General features: G+C 38.1%; 1 protein-coding gene across 1 annotated transcript in view; it reads right to left on the minus strand.

Annotated features, from left to right (window-relative positions):
• Positions 1-23,368, minus strand: part of CCDC148 (coiled-coil domain containing 148) — a 253,948-nt gene that overhangs the window by 79,328 nt on the left and 151,252 nt on the right. Inside the window, exon 11 of the mRNA XM_040475151.1 lies at positions 16,856-16,996. Coding sequence (XP_040331085.1) covers positions 16,856-16,996 — 141 coding nt within the window. The remainder of the gene's footprint in view (positions 1-16,855; positions 16,997-23,368) is intronic.

Here is a 23,368-nt window from a genome sequence, read left to right on the forward strand (position 1 = left end):
CAAAGAGAAAATGGCCTCCTACAAGCCAAGTATTAAGTTGGAAGCCCAATATCCAAAGAGGAGGGAGTGATCACTTCCTTTTAATAGTTCAAGTAAAGTAAGGACTGAGAACTGACTCCTGAAATTAACAACATGGAGATCAATGATGACCTTGGCAAGCACAGCTTGGCTGGAGTGGAGGGACAAAATAGCTCAAGAGAGAATGAGTGGAAAGAAGTTGGAAACAGTGTGTAGGCCATAGAATGGTACAGTTTCTAAGGGAGGGTGTGTGGGGTAAAGGAAGAGTAGTTTTTTTAAATAGAAGTCATAATGGCATATTTGTAGGTTAATAGGAAAGCTCTAGAAGAGAAGAGAGAAATGGTAGTGGCAGAGAAATTGGGATAGCAAGCACTATACAGATGTCTGTTAATTAAATCAAATTACCATGAATAACCAAGACATAGAAACTGTAAAAAAAAAATTGATACCTTGAGTTAATTAAAACAAAATTTTTTTTAACTATCTATTGGAAAATCTCTTACAGAGAATCATTTATCTGGCTTTTTATGACCCAGGCTGCTTTCCCCCCACTCCATCTGACTTTTTCCTAAAACTGTGTCCTGACAGGGGCACCTGGGTGACTCAGTTGGTTGAGTGTCTGACTTCAGATCAGATCATGATCTCAGTTTGTGGGTTCAAGCCCCACGTTGGGCTCTGTGTTGACAGCTCAGAGCCTGGAGACTGCTTCAGATTCTGTGTCTCCCTCACTCTCTGCCCCTCCCCCACTCACACTCTGTGTCATTCTCTCTCTCTCTAATTTACTCTCTTAACAACTTTCCTATACAGTACTCTTGGCTATGGTCACCATGTTGTACATTAAATCTCTCTTACGTATTTATCTTATAACTGAAAGTTTGTACCTTTTGACTGTCTTCCTCCAATTTCCCCTCCTGCCACCCCCTCTCTTGTGATAAGTCTGAGCTCTTTTTCAGAGTTTGTTTTTTTAAGATTCCACATATAAGTGAGATCATATAGTATTTGTCTTTCTCTGTCTGACTTCTCTTAGTATAATTACTTTCTGTGACTACACTTAACAGATGATTTCACTTTATCTGTCTTATGTCACTTAACATAATGCATTCAAAGTCCATCTATATTCTTGCAAATGGTACATTTCCTCATTTTTAATGGCTGAATAATATTCCATTGTGTGTATATATACCGCGACTTCTTTTTTTTTCAATATATGAAATTTATTGTCAAACTGGTTTCCATACAACACCCAGTGCTCATCCCAAAAGGTGCCCTCCTCAATACCCATCACCCACCCTCCCCTCCCTCCCACCCCCCATCAACCCTCAGTTTGTTCTCAGTGTTTAAGAGTCTCTTATGCTTTGGCTCTCTCCCACTCTAACCTCTTTTTTTTTTTTTCTTCCCCTCCTCCATGGGTTTCTGTTAAGTTTCTCAGGATCCACATAAGAGTGAAAACATATGGTATCTGTTTTTCTCTGTATGGCTTATTTCACTTAGCATCACACTCTCCAGTTCCACCCACGTTGCTACAAAGGGCCATATTTCATTCTTTCTCATTGCCATGTAGTACTCCATCGTGTATATAAACCACAATTTCTTTATCCATTCATCAGTTGATGGACATTTAGGCTCTTTCCATAATTTGGCTGTTGTTGAGAGTGCTGCTATAAACATTGGGGTACAAGTGCCCCTATGCATCAGTACTCCTGTATCCCTTGGGTAAATTCCTAGCAGTGCTATTGCTGGGTCATAGGGTAGGTCTATTTTTAATTTTCTGAGGAACCTCCACACTGTTTTCCAGAGTGGCTGCACCAATTTGCATTCCCACCAACAGTGCAAGAGGGTTCCCGTTTCTCCACATCCTCTCCAGCATCTATACTCTCCTGATTTGTTAATTTTGGCCACTCTGACTGGTGTGAGGTGATATCTGAGTGTACCACAACTTCTTTATTCATTCATCCATTGATGGATACTTAGGTTGTTTCCATGTCTTGACTATTATATGTAATGTTGCTTTGAACATGAGAGTCCAGATATTTTTTTGAGTTCGTGTTTATGATACCTTTGGATATATTCCCAAAAATGAAATTGCCGGATTATATGATAGTTCTATTTTTTTTTATTTTTTTGAGGATCCTCCATACTGTTTTCCATAGTGGCTGAACCAATCCATAATCTTACCAGTGCGCAAGGATTCCTTTTTCTCCACATCTACACTAGTGTTTGTTATTTCTTGTCTTTTTGATGATAGCAATTCTAATGAGCATTAGGTGATATCGCATTGTGGTTTTAATTTGTATTTCCCTAATGATTAGTGATTGAGCATCTTTTCATGTACCTGTGGCCTTTATATGTCTTCTTTGGAGAAATGTCTATTCAGATCCTTTAAAATTGTCCATTTTTAAAATTGGGTTGTTTTGTTTTTGTTGTTAAGTTGTATGAGTTCTGTATATATTTTGGATATTAACCCCTCATCAAATGTATGGTTTGCAAATATTTTTTCCCATTACTTAGGTTGTCTTCCCACTTTGTTGGTTGTTTCTTTTGATTGCAGAAGCTTTTTAGTTAGATGTAGTCCCACTTGTTTATCTTTTATTTTGTTGCTTTGAGCTTCAGGTATCACACTGAAAAATCATTACTAAGACCCATGTCAAGGAGCTTTGTTCCTACGTTTCCTTCTAGGAGTTTCATGGTTTCAGATCTTATATTTAAGTCTTTAATCCATTTTGAGTTAATTTTGGTGAGTGGTATAAGATATGGTTCCAATTTCTTCCTTTTACATGTGAATATCCAATTATCCCAGTTACATTTAATGAGGAGACTGTATTTTCTCCATTGAGAATTCTTGGCTCTCTTCTCAAGTATTAGTTGACCATTGAGGGTTCAGTTTATTTCTGAATTTTCTATTATGTTCCATTAGTCTATTTGTCTGTTTTTATGCCAGTATCATACTGTTTTCATGACTGTAGCTTTATAGCATGGCTTGAAATCAAGAAGTATTATATACCTCTTTCTTTGTTCTTTCTCAGGATTTCTTTGGCTCTTCAAGGTTTTTGTGGATCCATATACATTTTAATAGTGTTTTTTCTACTTCTGTAAAAAATGCCATTAGACTCTTGATAGTGATAGTGAATTTGTAGATGGCTTTCAGTACATATCAACAATATTACTTCTTACAACCCATGAACACAAAATATGTTTCCATTTATTTGTGTCTTCATCAATATATTTCATCAGTGTCTTGTAATTTTTAGTATGAAGAGATTTCACCTCTTTAACTAAATTTGTTCTATTTTTTAAGTTTATTTATTTATTTTTAGAGAGACAGGGAGAAAGGTCAAGCAGGGGAGGGGCAGAGAGACAGGGGGACACAGGATCCGAAACCCTGATATGGGACTCAAACTCATGAATCATGAAATTATGACCTGAGCTAAAGTTGGGCACTTAACTGACTGAGCCATGCAGGGGACCCCATTTATATTTGTTCTTAAGTACTTTATAGTTTTTGATGCTTTTGATGCTGCTGTAAATGGGATTGATTTCTTCATTTTAAAAATTTTCATTTTTACTGTATAGAAATGCTATTAATTTTTGTATTAATTTTGTATCCTGCAACTTTACTAAAATCAATGATTAGATCTAACACTTTTTGGCTGATTCTCTAGGATTTTCTATATATAAAATTATGTTGTCTGCAAATGGAGACACTATTACTTCTTCCTTTACAATCCTGATACCCTTCCCTCCTTCTTCTCTTCCCTTCCCTTCTCTTCTCTCCACTTTCATTGCCTGGTTGCCCTACCTAGGACCTCTAGTACTATGCTGAATAGAATTGCAAGAATGGGAATCCTGTGTTGTTCCTGATGTTACAGAAAAAGCTGTCATCCTTTCACCATCGAGTATGATGTTAGCTATGGGCTTGTCTCTTTTTTTAATGTTTATTTATTTATTTTAAGAGAGAGATAGTGTGAGTGGGGGAGAGACAGAGAGAGAAGGAGAGAGAGAATCCCAAGCAGGCTCCATGCTCAGTGTAGAAGCTGATGTGGGACTCGATCTCACGACCATGAGATCATGACCTGAGCCAAAATCAAGGATTGGACGCTTAACCAACTGAGCCGCACAGGTGCCCCCTTTTTAAAAAAATCTTTTTTATTCTGAAGACAGCATAAGTGAGGGAGAGGCAGAAAGAGAGGGTGAGAGAGAATCCCAAGAAGACTCCATGCTCAGCACAGATCCCAACATATGGCCTTTATTATATTGAAATACGTTCTTTCTTTGCCTGATTTAAGAGTTTTTATCATGAATGTATGTTGAATTTTGCTGAATGTTTTTCATGCATCTATTGAAATGATCATAAAATCCTTTTCTTTCATTTTATTAATATTTGACTTTCTTATATTTGCTAAAACTTGTTTTGTGGCCTAACTTAAGATCAATCTTAGAAAATGTTCCATGTGCTCTTAGAAGAATGTGTATTCTGCTGTTGAATAGAATGTTTTGTATATGTCTGCTAGGTCCATTTGTCCTATAGTATTGTGCAAATCCACTGTTTCCTTATTGATTTTGCTTGGAAATCTACTTATGTTTAGAGTGGAGTATTAAAGTCCCCAACTATTATTGCATTACTGTTTATTTCCCCTTTTAGCTTTATTAGTTTTTGCTTTACATATTTAGGTGCTCCAATGTTGGGCATGTAAATATTTACGTTTTTACAGTTGTTATATCATCTTGATGTCTTGAACACTTTATCGTTATATAATAACCTTTGTCTATTTTTATCATTTTTAGCTTAAAGTCTATTTTATCAGATATGAGTATAGCTACTTTGGGGTTTTTTTGTTTGTTTTTGATCTTTTGTTGTTGTTGTTGTTGCTTGGCTGATTGGCTTTGGTTATCATTTGCTTGAAATGTCTCTATCCACCCCTTCACTCTCAGTCTATGTGTCTCTTTAAAGCTGAAGTGAGTCTCTTGTAGGCAGCATATTATTGGGTCTGGGTTTTTGTTTTTTTGTTAAATCCACTCAGTCATTATATATCTTTTGATTAGAGAGTTTAATCTGTTAAATTTAAAGTAAATATTTGATAGGTAAGAACTTACTATTGATGGCCATTTTGTTAATCGTTTTCTGGTTATTTTGTAGATCCATTGTTCCTTGTTTCTTACCCTCATTTTTTTGAGTTTTGCTGTATTTTGGTATTGATATTCTTTGATTTCTTTTTCACATTCTTTTGTGTCATTACTACAAGATTTTCCTTTGCAGTTACAATGAGGTTTACATAAAATATATTAAACTTATAACACCCTATTTTAAACTGACGACTTCGATAGAATTGATACATTCTACACTTTTACTTCTTTTTCTCCTTATATTCTAATACTCTTTTTCATTTTTTTCTTTTTCTCCTTTAACTGGGTAATTTTCAATGTCCTACCCTCTCAGTTGCTGAACCTTTCTTCTGAATAGTTGAGTCTACTTCTGAAACTCTTGTTGAATTCTTCAATTCAGTTGCTATATTTTCAGCTCTAGGATTTCTGTTTGTTTGAGTTTGGGTGGGTTTTTTGTTTGCTTGTTTATCTGCTTGTTTATTTGTTTTTGATGGTTGCTATATCCTTGTTAATGTACCGTTTTCCTAATGTTGTTTTGTTGTCTGTGTTTTCTTGTACTTCACTAAACTTCCTTAAGAGAGTTATTCTGAATTTCTTTTCTGAGAGTTCATAGATCTCCCTATCTTTAGAGTTTTATTGGTTTCTTTTGGTGGTGTCATATTTACCTGATTTTTCATAATCCCTGATTCCCTATGTTGGTTTTTATGCATTTTAGTAATGGGGCTCCTGTTGCAGACTATACAGGTTTGCTTTGGCAGAGATAGTTCTTCACCAGTCAGCTCAGTTTGGGTTTCTGAGTCTGTTTGCTAGTAATGCCTTTGGGAAGGTGGGGTTTGATATTATGGGCTATTTTTGTGTGAGGGAATTGTTCAAGTTCTGAGGACAGGGATTGGGGTGGGGGGTTGCTATTGGCTGAGAACATTTAAATAGGACTACTGGCTTGGTTCCCTATACAAGTGTGGCTGTAGGATGGCTCCATGGTTGTCTGAATTTTCTGGCCAGGCTTACTAGATGGTTAGGATTGGGTACAATATTCAGTAATAGATGGAACTATGAGTTAGCCTCCCTGCACTGGCAGGGCAGTAGGACAGGGCCCAGGGCCTGTATAGCTTATTGTTTGGGAAACCAAATGAGGCTTGGTTGTGCATTGAATTCCCTGGTCAAGTGAGACAACCAGTTTGCTCTGCAGATAAGGGAAGCCACAGGCTGTGCTCTCTGTTCAGGTGCCATTCCATGTAGGGCTGTTGAATCATCTATGCAGCTTCTTATGTGCTCTGGTTAAGTTCCCTGGTTGTACAGGCTGAAGGTTATATTCAGTGATAAGCAGGGCTACGAATTAAATTCCCTTCCCTGGCACAGTGAGAGAAGGAGTTCTAAATCTCTGTTTGTTTTCTTAACTGAAGCCAACCGCCACCCCAGTTTCCCTAGCTACTGCCTTTGTTCTCTGAACTATCAGCTCTGCTGCCCTTCTCTCAACTCAAATACCACTGGGCCACACAGCTCTCAGGTGTTTTCACCAGTCCTTCTGGGCAGATGAGGCTGGAAGACACTTTCCATAGTAGGTAGGGCTATGTCTCAGCACCCTTGCCTGAATGTGAGAAGGAGGGGATACTCCAGGTGGCGCTCAAATGCCCAAACAGACCCTCTAGTTCTGACTGTCCAGTAGTTACCCTCAGACTTGTCTATAAATTAATCCCAATGTCTGTGCATAGCCCAGGAAGCTCCATGCTCTGTACTGGCTTTGCTCTGGGGGCTATCAGCTCTTTCCACCCACCTCTCAGTGCCACTGGACCACACAGCTTCCAGAAGTTGTTATAATCCCATCTGGTCAAATGGGACTAGGAGATACTTTCCACGGGGTGAGGCTGTGACTCAGCACCCTGACTGGGCATAAACAGACCAGGCTCTAGGACTGGCAAAACTCCTTATTTGAGGATCCAAATTAGACAGATCTGCACCCCCAGTTTGGTATTGCAGATGAGTAAAACTGCTGGTTGGGATTACAATGTGGACACTGCAGATATGAACTCAGTCTGCCAAGGTCTGTGTGCTGGTTGCTGCAAGCCCATCCCCCCTCCACACACACACACACCTTCTCCATCACAGATGCCTAGTGGCTGGGCCCCTGATGATTCCCTGCAATCCGTGTTGTATGAGATCAGAGGAGGGGCTCCCACAAAATGACCCACAATGCTGGGAGAGGCTGGTTGTCTCCCCCTGGCCTTTTTCCAAAAGACAAACTGGAGGCCCAAGGGAGACCTGTGTGGTGCTGCACTGTCATAGGGGGAGAGGCAATGCAGTGTCAATGTGTAGCCTCTTCTCTTACCCCTCTAATGCAGTCTGTCATGGTTTCTGGTGTTAGGGGCTGTTTCAGCCTCACCCCCATGTTCTAGGATTCTCCCAGTGCTGTCTTGTTCTGGAATATAAGTCAGTTGTTCCTTTTCTGAGAGGGAATGAAATCAGGAACAAACTAGATCACCATCCTGGTGACATCACCTAGAAATTTTCACTTTTAAAAGACAGTTGACACTAGAAAATTGAGGTTCTTAGACTACCATCCTATCTTTATGCCACCTGTTGATTCATACTGAGAGTTGACTCTATATTCAGTCTCATATTAGAATGTTAGAATCCATTAATTAATAAGCTTACATTAATGTTCATTTCTAAATTTTAATAACAAAATAAGGAATGTTATGAATATTTTTAAATTATATAATCCTTGACTTCTTTTGGAAAATTAAACCTCCCATATTACATTACTTTCTTTACTTAAACAATATTATTCAGAGGACCAATATTAGGGTGGAGGGAGGGGAAAGTGGGTGATGGGCATTGAGGAGGGCACCTGTTGGGATGAGCACTGGGTGTTGTATGGAAACAAATTTGACAATAAATTTCATATAAAAAAGAGGACTAATATTAAAATTTCAGAAAATAAACTCTGACCCCCAGTTTATTTGGAGTCATTTTTACATAAAATATAACTATCTTCTCCTTTTAATTATAATATCCTAATAGTTAGGATATTATGAGATAGTTATCATTAGGTTTGATAGTTCCCACGTTCATCAGATTCCCAAATAAAAGAAACAATAATTAAAAGACAAACACCCCCTCAAACTTTTACTGAAACTTCACACTTCTAGGAGTTAGTAATTGAGAGAACCACAAAACTGAGGGTGGGAAGTAATTCAACAGATTGGGACTCAACCAGCTGGGGATAGTTTGGCTTTAGTGGCAGGTGGTTCCTTTGAAAAGTGGATGTTTGCAGTGAGAGAGTTAGGTGGGTGTAGTTACAGCAGAGATCAAACTGGAGTTCAGAGAATTTCAAAGACATATTTCCAAGGTCCAAGGCATCAATGAGTTTTTATATTTCATAGTCTCCATTTTATGAAAATGTAAAGAGTGCTGTAAGCCCATTTTAAATCAACTGAACGTCATTGCATTACTATGTTGCCGAATGCTGTGGGGTTTTTTTTTGTATGTTCACAACTCAGTCAGTCCTCAGTGATATATTACATAAATTTACAATATTTATAGCTTAAGTCATTTTAGTCTAAGTGGGATCCATTTAGATCACAATCTCTCTCTCACACACACACACCACTCCTTTCATCAAGGTTGAGAAGGAGCAGCATGAGACAAAAGGACCTGGAAGAAACAGAGGGTCTAGACTACAAGGTGCCATCTCAGAGGTGTCTCTGTCAGGGGATGTTTTCCAGGCAGTGCTCTGATCTTAAAGGTCCTTTTTTCCACTACCTAAATCCTCAAAATCTATATCCCCCTCCCTCTGCAATAGCGGAGCATTCACTGGAAATGAAAGATAATCAGTCACAGGCATTTGAAGGAAATTGCATAGGACAGTTCTGTATCGTGCAGTATGCAAACGAATACGGGAGCAATTAAAGACCCAAACACAAAGAAAAATTAATGGATAGTTGATGAACCTTACTAGAGTCAGTCAGGGCAAAAAGTTCATATGCGAAGGCCTGGACCTTGATCAACTGTAGCAAAACTAATAAGTTTCATTGGCATAAGAGGATGCACACTAGGAAGCATTCAGAGTAGCACGGGCCATCACATGAGGATAGATGCCCACAGTACGGTTTGATGATACAGGATCAGGAAATAATAGAAGAGGAGGTCTAGGCATGAATGAGGGCAAAGGCACTGTCCTGATCTCCTTCAGCTATCGCTACCCACTGAGAGAGACAGGAAAGTCACACTATAATTGTGTGTGGGGGGGGGGGGAGGGGGTACACAAATATACCCATTTGTAAATACTGTGTATATATGCATATATATTTAATTTACTATATGTAGTCATGCTTAATTTAACTAATTGTAGACTCTATATAGTTCACTCCATTTTGTATTTTTAATTTTGTTCTATTAGCCCTTTTGTTACACTTATTAAGTTTGGAGCTAAAATAAACCCTTCTTTATTAGTAGTAAAAGCTTCTACTGACCTAACCAAGAATTGCATATTATCTTTGTGGTGGGGCAGGTAAACACATCCCTTTATTTTTTTTTTAATATGAAATTGATTGTCAAATTGGTTTCCATTCAACACCCAGTGCTCATCCCAAAAGGTGCCCTCCTCAATACCCATCACCCACCCTCCCCTCCCTCCCACCCCCCATCAACCTTCAATTTGTTCTCAGTGTTTAACAGTCTCTTAGGCTTTGGCTCTCTCCCACTCTAACCTCTTTTTTTTTTTTTTTCCTTCCCCTCCCCCATGGGTTTCTGTTAAGTTTCTCAGGATCCACATAAGAGTGAAAACATATGGTATCTGTCTTTCTCTGTATGGCTTATTTCACTTAGCATCACACTCTCCAGTTCCACCCACATTGCTACAAAGGGCCATATTTCATTCTTTCTCATTGCCATGTAGTACTCCATAAACACATCCCTTTAAAAAGATACCAGAAAAGGGGCAATTTCTGTTTGAGTGGGGCGACATTTTATAATTGCGTGCGGGACTGGGTACAATATGTGTCATATTAAAGATGCTTGGTACATACTTATTGAATAAATAAATAAATGGATGAATGATTGTCCTATTGGACCTTTAGTGGCCCCTTTGAGTTTATACACAATCTTACCATCAATATTTCTTACTGGGAACTGATACAACTACTCTATGTATAACATGGTGAGAAGTGAAGAGAAGCTTTTCCTGACCCTAGGTAGGTGGCTTTGGTCCAGCGCCAGAAGTGTTAGGAATTCCAAGTTTCTGCTTCCTGCCACTAGAATTTTAGGAGGTCTATGAGCCTCCTTTCATTACATACTCACTCTCTTTCAGTCCAAGCTGGAAGTGTTTCTGATAAAATTTTCTCAAGAAACAAATGAGCTTTTGCAGATTTTATGGGGATTCACTCCATTAGACAAAAGCCACACACTGACAGGTCTTTTCAAGATAATCCTTTCTCTTCCTTGGTTTTCCCTTGAGGTGGCTGAGAGAAATTGCCCTTAAACTTCCCAGAGGCTCTCTAGTTTGAGAAGATCTATGAGAAACACCCTTAATCTCTTGGAAGGGTCTTTTATATGACTGAATACTCTGTCCCTGTGATCTTTTCGAGGCTATAACAAAGGGTTGTATATTCATACTTTCAGCCTTTTCTCTATGGCATGATGACAGCAATAATCTCTGAAGTCTAGAGTCTTTTGCCATTTAGATAGGTTGAGAATTTCCCAAACCATCAAATCTCTCCTTTTTACTATAAGTAGCAAAAAAACCCAGGTGACATCTTCAACACTTCGGAAATCTTCTTAGTTCATCACCTATGAAGTTCATTACTCAGGAAAGTTTTCTAACTAACTGCAGCACAGAATTGATTCCTGCCACCACATAACAGTGATCCTCCTTTCTCCAGCTTTCAATAGTATGCTCATCACTTCCTTCTGAGACTCAGCAGCCACATCGTTAACATTCACATTTCTGCTACGTCAGTTCAAGGCATTCCTGTCTTTTTTTCGATCATGTTCTTCAAAATTCTTCCTGCTTCCTCCCACTTGCCAACTCCAAAGCTACTTTCACATTTTTAGGTATTTGTTATAGCAACAATTCACTTCTAAATACCAAAAACTGTACTAGTTTTCTTAAGTTGTTGTGTAACAAATAACCACCAATTTTGCACCTTAAAACAACACTCACTTATGAGCTCAGACTCCTATAAGTCAGAAGTCCAGTATGTTGTGGCTGGGCTCTCTGCCCATGACATCCCAAGACTGAAATCAAGGTGTAGACAAAACTGAGTTTTCATCTGGGAGCTTTAGAGAACAATATTTTCTTGCTTGCTTGCTTGCTTTTTTTTTTAAATTTTTTTAATGTTTATTTTTTGAGAGAGAGAGAGAGAGACAGACAGAGCATGAGCATGGGAGGGGCAGAGGGAGAGGGAGACACAGAATCTGAAGCAGTCTCTAGGCCCTGAGCTGTCAGTACAGGGCCCGACACAGAGCTTGAACCCACAAACTAGGAGATCATGACCTGAGCCGAAGTCAGACAATTAACCGACTAAGCCACCCAGGTGCCCCAATGTTTTTGTTTTTTGAGAGAGAGAGAAAGAGTGAGAGAGCACGTGTGTGAGTGGGGGATAGGCAGAGAGAACGGGAGAAAGAGAATCCCAAACAGAATCTGCACTGTCAGCATGGAGCCTAATGCAGGGCTCCAACTCACAAACCATGAGATAATGCCTGAGCCAAAATTAAGAGTCTGACACTTAACCGACTGAACCACCTAGGAGACCCGAGAAAAATATGCTTTCAAGCTCATTCTTGTTTTTGGCAGAATTCAGTTCCTTATAGCTGTAGGACTATAGGTTACAGGTTCCCATTTCCCTTCTGGCTGTCAGCCAGGGCCACTCTTGGCTCCTAGAGTCCACCCACATTCCTTGCCATGTGACCCCCTCAATCTTCAAGCCAAAATGCTGAGTCATGTCCTTTTCATGCTTCAAATCTCTGCCAACCCCTCTTGTGACCAAAGAAAACTCGGTACTTTCAAACTCTGCTCTCCATCCAGGTCATTTTCCTTTCTCAAGGTTGTGCCATATAATATAACCTAACCTGCAGCATTTATTGTCCTGGTGATTAGGATATGTATTCCAGGAGGGCAGAAAATCTCTGGGACCATCTTAGGAGCCTGCCTGTCACAGGCCCATTGGCCATTATCCATTGGCCCCTTTATATCCCAACAATCCTGAAGAAGTAGATTTTATAGTCTGGGAATTATTATTATTTTTTTATCATTCTTCTGTGTCTACCTTCCCCCTACCCCCTGCCACTCGTAGCTCTTTAGATCAGCATATTATTAGATTAAGAAACACTGGGAAAGAGATTTCATGATAAATTGTTCTCATAAGAACCCACAGACTCCCACACTGAGAGAATAGCCTTGATCTGAATTGAGAAGGTACTCTGGATTCCCTCCTAAGCACAGAGCTTCTCGAATCTTCTGAGAAGCAGTGTTCTAGCCCTCTAGCCTACATTCTGTTTATGATAGCCTACCTTCTTTTATTTTAGAACTGTTTCTCCTCTTCCCTGGTTACCTGTGGGATGAATATAATTCTGAGTATTTGCCACATTACCTGAGGACAACAGAAACCACCTACATGCCAAGCTTTTATGGAAGGCTGAGTCTATTGATATTTACTGATATGTCACTTGAGGCTACGAGATCACAAAATGATAGCTTCCTCCCCAGAAACATCTCTGAGGTAAGGCAGAAGGTCACAGGGCTGGTGGACCATGGCTGGTGAAGTTATTCTGACTTCCCTGATCATGCTCCATCCCTCAGCTCTACAATGTGGGGAGCTTCAATGATAGATTAGGAACTGGTCACACTGGGAGAGAATTGTGACATGCTAGACTAAGGAAGGACTAGGTCTCCTTTTTATGTGAGCCTTGGTTGAAATCTCTGTTTTGAGTGAGGCTGAAACTATCCTTGCTTTGATCCCATAGAACACCAGGCACCAGGCAGCAACAAAACATCTTAAAATGCTGTGATGCAGAGTAGTTTTTATGTTCTCCAAGCCACCCAAAGAGCCACGTCTAGTGAAAGGGGAGCACTGGGACCAATATTACATATCGGGCGCTTTAAGGTTCACCTAGCACAGTAATTTTGTTTCTTACAATAGCTCCTAGGGATAGTTTATGGAAAGACTTTATCTTTTGATTTTATCATGACAATAATTTTAAAAGTGAAGAGATGCTTCTGAAATATTACCATTATCACCTAACAGCCTATGACTCAAAACTTTCCTTGAGTCTTGGGATAAAACTATGAAAACTGTGAATGTTTTGTTCAACTCGAGTTTTAAAGCACAGATTTAAAGATCAGTTTGAAAAGAACTGGGCACCTACCATGGTAAACTTTGGCATTGGATACACACATTGTTACTCCACAAAAAGATAGTATCATAAAAAAAAAAAAAAAAGACAGTATCATTCTCTAACAGACAAATTGCTGAGAAGAAAAATTAGGAGAATTCTCTGTTCTTCAGAATCCTCACGTGGGGTTTTATACATGGAGTTGTTTCTCTATCTCTGCTGCTGTTCACTTATGAGAAGAGAAATCCAGGCAGGAAAGATGGTGGATGGAGAAAAACAGAGCACCAGCTAACAAAGCAGTCAGCTTCAAGCCAGGGGAACTTCTTACTTGAGAAACTATAGGAGGGTTTCTGCCAAACTGCTGTTAAACACCAAAGAACTAAAATTTGTCTCCAGCATATAAAACAGTTAGAACAAAGAGAGTCTGGATTTGTAGTATATATAAAGGCAGCCAGAACTTTGGTCAGTATGTCTGAGTTGACATAGAAATCTCCTTTCCCAGAAATTGTGGTTTATATACACAATGGAATACTACGTGGCAATGAGAAAGAATGAAATATGGCCTTTTGTAGCAACGTGGATGGAACTGGAGAGTGTGATGCTAAGTGAAATAAGCCATACAGAGAAAGACAGATACCATATGGTTTCACTCTTATGTGGATCTTGAGAAACTTAACAGAAACCCATGGGGGAGGGGAAGAAAAAAAAAAAAAGAGGTTAGAGTGGGAGAGAGCCAAAGCATAAGAGACTGTTAAACACTGAGAACAAACTGAGGGTTGATGGGGGGTGGGAGGGAGGGGAGGGTGGGTGATGGGTATTGAGGAGGGCACCTTTTGGGATGAGCACTGGATGTTGTATGGAAACCAATTTGACAATAAATTTCATATATTGAAAAAAAAAAAAAGAAATCTCCTTTCCCAGTTTAGGGGCTCAGTTGGTTCCTCTGGGTGGCTCAGTCGGTTAAGCGTCCGACTTCAGCTCAGGTCATAATCTCGCAGCTCACGAGTTTGAGGACCGGGTCTGACTCTGTGCTGACAGCTCAGAGCCTGGAGCCTGCTTCAGCTTCTGTGTCTGCCTCTCTCTGCCACTGCCCCACTTGTGCTCTATCTCTCTCAAAAATAAATTAAAACATTAAAAAAAAATTTTTTTAAAGAAATCTCCTTTCCCAGTTTAAACACATAGAAATTTGGGAAAAACTATAACACAAAGACACACAATGCCCCAGTGCTGAAGATAAAGACGGAACATAAAGTCAGAGCAATAAGAGGGAGCCAAAGCCAAGGGGCCCTTGGACAGAATTGAGCCTGAAACAGGCCTGAGGAGCTAGTGGTTGGGTGTTTAATATTAGGTGTGGGATTTATATACAGGAGCTGGAACCATGCCACTTAAAAAAGAGCAAGAAGTCCTGTAGAACTTGTCCAAACACCAAATGGGACTGAGACACACCAGGACCACTCCCCAGAAGTGACAAGGGAGCTGACTTTCTGCTTGGGACCAGAGCAGGGAAGGGGTCAGCAGCAGAACCCAGGCTGGTGCTGTGCATGAGTGCTAAGTCAGCAGCCACTCCAACCTCACAGAATTGGTCCCAAATCTCACAGTTAATATATGCACTGGTCCTGAGCCAGTAAAATGCGTAGGGCCCTGAGCAGAAGCATAAACTGTGTAGAGATGTTCTCACTACCAGGTCATGGTTCATAAGGAAAACACAGTTCACAAAGAGAAACAGTTTAGGGGCATCTGGGTGGTTCAGTCTGTTGAGTGTCTGACTCTTGTTTTTGGCTCAGGTCATGATCCCGGGGCATGGGATCAAGCCATGCAAGAGATTCCATGCTGAGTTTGGAGCCTGCTTACTATTCTCTCTCTTTCTATCTCTTGCTATCTCTCTCAAAAAATAAAAAAGAAAATAAAATATCTTTTAAAGAAAGTTTAATAACTTTGATTCCTTGATCACTTTAAATTTCCATGAACTACAGACACTACAGACCAAATGTAAAGGCAGATGTCCAATGAAAGAAAATAAATTTGCAACCTATATAACAAACGGAAAGCAATAATATCCAGAGCTTATAAAGAACTTCTACAGATTAATAAAGAAAAATAGACAAGTAGATAAAAAGTACTAATAAGCAATTCCCAAAGGAAGAAAATCACCCAATAAACATGAGGAAATTTTCAATCTCACAAGTGATCAGGAGAATCCAGTTGAAGACACCAAGATACTGTTTATATTCATCACATTGGCAAAAGTCAAAAAGAAAATTTATAATACCTTATAAAGAAAAAAAAGCATATAAAACTGAAAGCATAGAAATCCTAATTCTCCTCCTCAGTGTACTGTAGAGAAAGCTGTGCACATGTGCCCCAGTTGATGTGACAAGTGACTGCTTCAGCACAGGTGCAAGAACAAAACTTTAGAAATGTAAATGTCAACCACTAACAGAAGGGATAAACGGTAGCCTCATTCTATAGTGAAATATCATGTAGCAGTAGAAAGGGGTGAACTAAGTCTCTGCCTATTAACATAGCTATATCTCAAAAACGTAGAGTTAAATAAAGAAGTACATGCTGCAAAATGATACAGTAAGAGAGTATTCATGAAAAGAAAATGTAAAAGTCACAAACTATGTATTAAAAGATGTTAAAAGCAATAGATGGCTTGGAAAGATAGAAATAAAATTTATGATCAAGACTGACTTTGGGGAGGTCCTGAGTATCCTGAGTAAACTCAGTGCTAAGTGATGAGTACTAATGTGATTATTTTTATCAGTGTTTGAGGTGTAAACACACAAAAATATCTAAATAAATACCCCAAATATATTTTTAAAATCGTGCCTCAAATACACTTTTTCTTCCACAGATTGTCGGCAATCGTTTTAAAGCTGTTAATAAGTGTTGTGATTAGTATTTTGAAAACTGGGAAGCAAATGTTTTCTCAAAAGTAGAGTCATGAATTTATGTTAGTAAATGAAAAACAAACAATATAACAAATAATAAAACAAGAAGTAAATTCTTTAAAGGGCCTTTTGTATTGCATGAGTTGCTCTGACCCTAGTACAACGTATTTTATCAGCAAAGACACCTTTGACCGTCAGTTGCTGCACTGCAAACAAAATGCTCTCCCACGTATCCCTAGTTAGTACAAGACTCAGCAGTCACAAACCCTGTCTTGTCTTTACCTATAGCATTACTTCTAATCACAATTTCTTGTGCTCATGCAGGTCAGTAAAGCGGATTCCCCTCCATGTCCAATGAACCTCTGAAGCTTAAATGAACTGAAGCAAGATTAGAATCTCATGAATCTAAGAACTACCTATGATGATTCTATGCCAAACACCAAGATCACTCAAAGCTCAATCAGGCAATTAAACATTCATTTGCACATTCACAACAATAGCAGATTACATACTTTCTTTTTCTTCTCTGCTCTTTGAAACAATTCCTTCTTCTTCCATAGCTTCTCTCTCTCCTCCTCCTTTTCTCTTCTTCTGGCAGAAATTTCCATTTCCAGTCTTGCTACTTCTTCCTGGTGGGCTCGCCATTGAAGAACCTGAAATAAATAGAAATTCATTCCAATAGCTATACCCAGTCAAGTGATTTCACAGATCACAATGAGACTAGGTTCTATATCAAGCAGGTGTCAAAGTTTTTCCAAATACTCATTAAAATTCTGTGTGCACATGAGTGTGATATGTGCATGATGTATATGAAATGTGTGTGTGTGTGTGTGTGTGTGTGTGTGTGTGTGTATGCATGTATGTTAAAAAGAGAGAGTAACTTTAAAATCATCTCATTTCAGAGATTTTTCACTTGGATTCATGGAGTGAGATCCCAAAGAGTCTGTGAATTGATTTCAAATAATCTATGAATTCTCATAAATAGTATGTAAAAATTTCTGTGTTTTTGCACAGGTATGTTTTTCTGGAACAACGGTCCCAGTTTCTGGTCAACAGTTTTCAAAAATTCTGAAATGATCCTAAGATCGTAAAAAGTTTAAGAACCACTAATATATTTCATCCTTTTAATTTCGTATGTGAGGGAAATGAGCCTGAATGAAGATGAAAAAAAAAAATGTTTAAGACGTTTAAAAGAACTTTCTGGGTACTGGTAGGTGTTATTGGTAGAAGTGTAATTGGTATAACACTTCTAAAGGACCCGAGGCGATATGTAAATATGTATCACAATATAAAATATGCATAACCTTTTGACCCACAATCCCATTTGGAGGAATCTATTCAAAGAAGACAGTCAATTGAATAAGTGCACAAAAATGTATCCATAGGAATGTTCACTGCAATGCTGCTTACACAGAAAAATTAGAAAGAGTCTAAATGTCTGGCAACAGGTGGTGGCTTAAATTAATTATGGCATTTTCATATAATGACTGCTATTGAAAAAGAATATTATATACCTTTATTCATTGACATAAAAAATATCCACAACATATTATTAGATGCAAAAAAGTAGGTGCAAAACCACATTAATAATATGATGTCCTTAATATAAAATATGATCTATGCATCTATCCATAGAAAAAGTTTTGGAAGGAGATTTATCAAAGTAATAATACTAGTTATCTCTGAATAGCATCATTTCAAGAAATTTTAAAAATTTATTCTTTAAGCCTTTCTGTAGTGACATTTTCACAACAAATATGTTATCTTTGTAGGCAGCAAACCAATGAAACTAACAAAATAGAAACAAACATTTACACTTTCCATGCGCACTAAGAAAGCTGAGAAATCAGAGAAAAGGGAGATGGAGATGTGTGCAGAATTCTTTTTAGAAAAGGAAGAAACTAGCGTTACCAATTTAATACCTCATGTCTTATATTTGATATAAGCATGACTCATTATGGTAATACATAAAATGAGAATGGAATATATAAAATACAAGGAATTAAAGTGACTAATATTTAAGCTGTTTTCTCACTTTCAATATTCAAAGTCTGTTTTCTAAAAATATACTTCCCGTATTTATCAGAATAACCAAGGAAATTCAGACTCTTGTTTCTCAGACACACCTAGGTTTCCCAATCTGCTGCTTATCCTGGCCATTATATTTATCTTCTTTGGAAGCCCATTCCTAGAATAAGATCATCGTGCTTTCTGTCCTGATCTGCTTCCAAACCATTCCTTCTGCAAACCATCTTCCATCTGTAACATACTGTATTAAAGTCATGCGTCTTGTCAAGTGTTGCTAGTGATGGTGGTATATCATGTGGACCCTGGTGACCATCTCTTCTTGATGACAGCTCTTTCCTGTCAACCTTGTTCTCTCTACTTCTCCACCAATGGATACTATTCTTTTCTTTTCCTGCTCTCTTTGTCCACCTTCCACCCCCAATTCTACTGTTATCCTTTCTCTTTGACCTCAGCTCAGCCTCTCTATGCTCATGTGTGTCTCCTACAAGTTAACCTATCACTTCTGTGCATATGACTAAAATGTACAATTTAAGCTTTGCCTTTTTGTCTGCAATCCCATCCTAACAAATGCTTAAGGCCTTTACTTTTTGCATGTGCACCCAAAGTACAATATTTTCAAAATTAAATTCAACATCTTTAACATTGCCACAGTCTCACACCAAGCCCTGTGCACCTGTCTCTTCTTTCAAACATCCGGGATTGTTCTGTGGAACCACAAGCATCTGTGTGGTTTGTATTTTTTTTATTATTGTGTACACCTATCAAAACGACTAATTCTTTACATTTTATCTGACTTGGGCGATCTTATATTTCTTTCTTTCTTTTTTTTTATTTGTTAAAATTTACATCCAAATTAGCATATAGTGCAACAATGATTTCAGGAGTAGATTCATTTGTGCCCCTTACCCATTTAGCCCATCCCCCTTCCCACAGCCCCTCCAGTAACCCTCAGTTTGTTCTCCATATTTGAGTTTCTTCTGTTTTGTCCCCTCCCCGTTTTTATTTTTATTTTTTAAATTTTTTTTTCAACGTTTTTTTATTTATTTTTGGGACAGAGAGAGAGCATGAACGGGAGAGGGGCAGAGAGAGAGGGAGACACAGAATAGGAAACAGGCTCCAGGCTCCGAGCCATCAGCCCAGAGCCTGACGCGGGGCTCGAACTCACGGACAGCGAGATCTTGACCTGGCTGAAGTCGGACGCTTAACCGACTGCGCCACCCAGGCGCCCCTCCCTTCCCTGTTTTTATATTATTTTTGTTTCCCTTCCCTTATGTTCATCTGTTTTCTCTCTTAAAGTCCTCATATGAGTGAAGTCCTATGATTTTTGTCTTTCTCTGACTAATTTCACTTAGCATAATACCCTCCAGTTCCATCCACGTAGTTTCAAATGGCAAGATTTCATTCTTTTTGATTGCCAAGTAGTACTCCATTGTATATATATACCACATCTTCTTTATCCATTCATCCATCGATGGACATTTGGGCTCTTTCCATACTTTGGCTATTGTTGATAGTGCTACTATAAACATGGGGGTGCATGTGTCCCTTCGAAACAGCACACCTGTATCCCATGGATAAATGCCTAGTAGTGCAATTGCTGGGTCGTAGGGTAGTTCTATTTTTAGTTTTTTGAGGAACCTCCATACTGTTTTCCAGAATGGCTACACCAGCTTGCATTCCCATTATATTTCTTTGTTTTTAACTTTATTTTTTTTTTTACTTTATTTGATACAGAGACAGAGTGAGTGGGAGAAGAGCAGAGAAGGAGAGAGAGAGAGGTAGAACCCAAAGAAGGCTCTGCACTCTCAGTGTAGAGCCTGATTGGGGGCTCGAACTCATGACTTGTGAGCTCATTTCCTGAGCCAAAATCAAGAGTTGGACACTTAACCAACTGAACCACCCAGGCGCCCCCAATCTTACATTTCTTAAGATCAGATGGGTTTTACTTATGACAAATCAATTTCTAACGTATTGAATTTCCCTTGACCACTTTGCTGTAGTTTCCTAGTTCACCCAAAGTCTACCTGCCAAATGTATTCAGAAAAATACCAGAGTTCATGGGGTGATGCCAATTTATTCAAATAAGACCTTAGTAATTTAGTTTTCTTACTCACAATCAACGTCCCATTTTAACTTAAAGTGTAATCTCTACACAGATTCTTTCCTGTGCCTTCTCATATGTGGCCGTTCTTGTTCTTAGCCTCATGGCATAGTCCAAACTATTCTCCCACCTGGAACACCCTCAGTCTCCCCCTATTTCCTAGGATGCTCCTTGGCCCAATACATGTCCTGCATCTTTCATGAAACATTTTCAACCCATGGTCATTTCCCTTTTCTTACTTCACTTACCATAACATAGCTGTTTTCTAATCATTTTAAGCATGCTTAATTTTTATTTATAGCAAGTTCCATGATACCTGTGTATTTTGTTTTCCTCTTACACTTTCTAGCAGAGTGCTAGCACATCATAGGTGCTCAATAATTACCTTCTATTTAATTTATCAAAATAAAATGTTTTTCAAAAAGCCTAATAAATGGAGAAGAAATAAAAATATTAGAATAGATCATTTTGTAACACTTGCTGAAATAATAAATCCTTGTTTATGATCATCAGTGGCTACTAAACACATTAATAGCAGGTGGGAAACTTTATAATGGCTAGCAACAACTGAACACACTGAACAATCTTAATGTCACAGAGAAACAAGCTGATATCTTGGCCTCCTGATGGAAATATGCAATATTGCCATGAAGTATACTTGCAAAAGAAATAAAAATGAATATCAAATATCTAGACCTATTTATCAAGATATAGGAAATTCAGACAGTGGAGAAACATGCAATCAACAAAATTGAAATTTGAAAAACTTTAAAGGACTTTCGGGGCATGTGAGTGGTTCATTCAGTTAAGTGTCCAACTTCGGTTCAGGTCATGATCTCTCAGTTTGTGAGTTTAAGCCCCACATGGGGCTCTGTGAAGGCAGCTCAGAGCCTGGAGCCTACCTCAGATTCTGTCTCCCTCTCTGCCCCTCCCCTGCTCATGCTCTGTCTCTCTCTTTCTCAGAAACAAACATTAAAAAATTAAAAAAAAAAAGATTTAAGAAACATCAATCAAATGCAATATGTAGATTATATTTGGTTTTGATTTGAATAAACTAAATATAAAAATAAATTACAAAGCAAAAATATTTCTATATTGGTTACTTGATGCTATTAGGAAATATTGTTAGTGTTTTTAGATATGATTATAATATAGTTATGTTTTTTTTAAAGAGTGTTTTTAATTTTAGAGATAGATACTGAAATACTAACAGATGAAATGCGTATTTGCTCACTAGGGCCCAGTGGTCATGGGAGAGTGGGTAAGGATATAGATGAGACAAATTTGACTAGTGAGTTGATAACCGTTGGAACTGAGTGATAATACACTTGTGTGTGTTTAAATTTTTCCACACTAAAAATTCTGTATGAATAAATAAATAGTAAATAAATAAACCATAAAATATCATGTATGTCCAAAGAGTTTCATATAATAAAATGCTGTAGCCTCAAAGTTCTCAGACAGTAGAAAGGGAGATTTGAGACACACTGAACTAATGAAAAGAAAAATGGCATACATTTAGCCTTTCTGAATACTAAAATTGTTTTTATAAATTTCAGTAAAAGAAGTTTGGGTTCTAGAAGTACTCTTCTCACCTTTTGATTTAAAATAACTTAAGGGAATTATCATTAAATAATGTTATTAATGATGTTTCTCCTGTTCTCCAGAGAAGAAAAGACTATGGTAGTTTTTTATTTTTTTAATTTTTTAACTGGTTAAGTTTATATGAAATCCACATAAGTAAAAACCATATCATGAGAGGCTATGGTAGATTTTTAAGTGGGAAAACACACTAAAGAATCCTGAAACAAATACAGGTTTAGTAACCAAAAGCCAATGGGTTCAGTTGTCAGGCAATACACGTATATATAAAACTCTGGGGAAAAGACTCTCGAGCAAGTCAGCATCAGCCTTTAGAAACTAAATTGCTTCCATTTAATATTGGAATCATGAGAATGGTCAGGGACCTGTAGAGGTTTGCTTGAAATCAATAACTCACAATATTATCTGTAATTATAACCATACCTAAAAAAAAGGTAAAGAAGAAAGGCAGAAAGTTGTGGAAGGTAGCATTATATCCTAAGTAGCTGGGGTTGTGAGATCTTGATGACAAACAGGCTCTGCATCAGTCGGTGTCCAGGCAGTAGGACGAACAGGGCTTTTTGGAATGCACAATGGACATGGTAAAGAATTTGGTGAAAAGGGTACCATTGAAAACAAAATCCTTATCCAATGGATCCCCAGAGGCAGCCAAGGGATGTGGATGGCTCCCATGTGGAGAGAATGACAACCAATTATGGTATTTTCGAGATGCCCAAGAATAAGGAAGCTGGCAGGTGGTCAAAGGAATCAATATTATCACAATAAGCTAAAGTATAGAAGATTCTTTAGTGAACAGTGAGCAAAAGGAAGAATGACCCAGGAGAACATTTTAGTGGTTTTATTTTAAAGGGTTTGTTAATTATATAGCATTAAACAGAGCATGTGAACATAACTGTGCAACAATAATCACCATGAAAGAACATTACCTCAGTGGCAGGCAGGAGCCTGTTATAAGGAAAGCATTATTTAGATTATTAACTACAGCACATTTTTCCAGGTCTTTAGTTAATACTTCAATATTCCTGCCAAAGGTACAATCTGAATGAAACCTTAACCCAACAAAGAACAAATGAAGTTTAAAATACATTCATCTATTGCAAATAATAAATTAAGGGTTTAAAATGAAAATGGTTGGTAGCATTACATGTGTCCCTTGCTCTTAATGTAAAAGTAAAATGGTTGAAGTGAAATTAATAAACACACATATTCTCAGAGTAAATAAAGTACTAGAAAAGCAAAAAATGAAGCCCATCAAAACGTCAAAGGTAGTAATGGAAATTAACATCAAGATAAC

This window comes from Herpailurus yagouaroundi, unplaced genomic scaffold, assembly GCF_014898765.1.
Source record: "Herpailurus yagouaroundi ecotype Mexico unplaced genomic scaffold, PumYag 140, whole genome shotgun sequence".
Taxonomy (NCBI): Eukaryota; Metazoa; Chordata; class Mammalia; order Carnivora; family Felidae; genus Herpailurus; species Herpailurus yagouaroundi.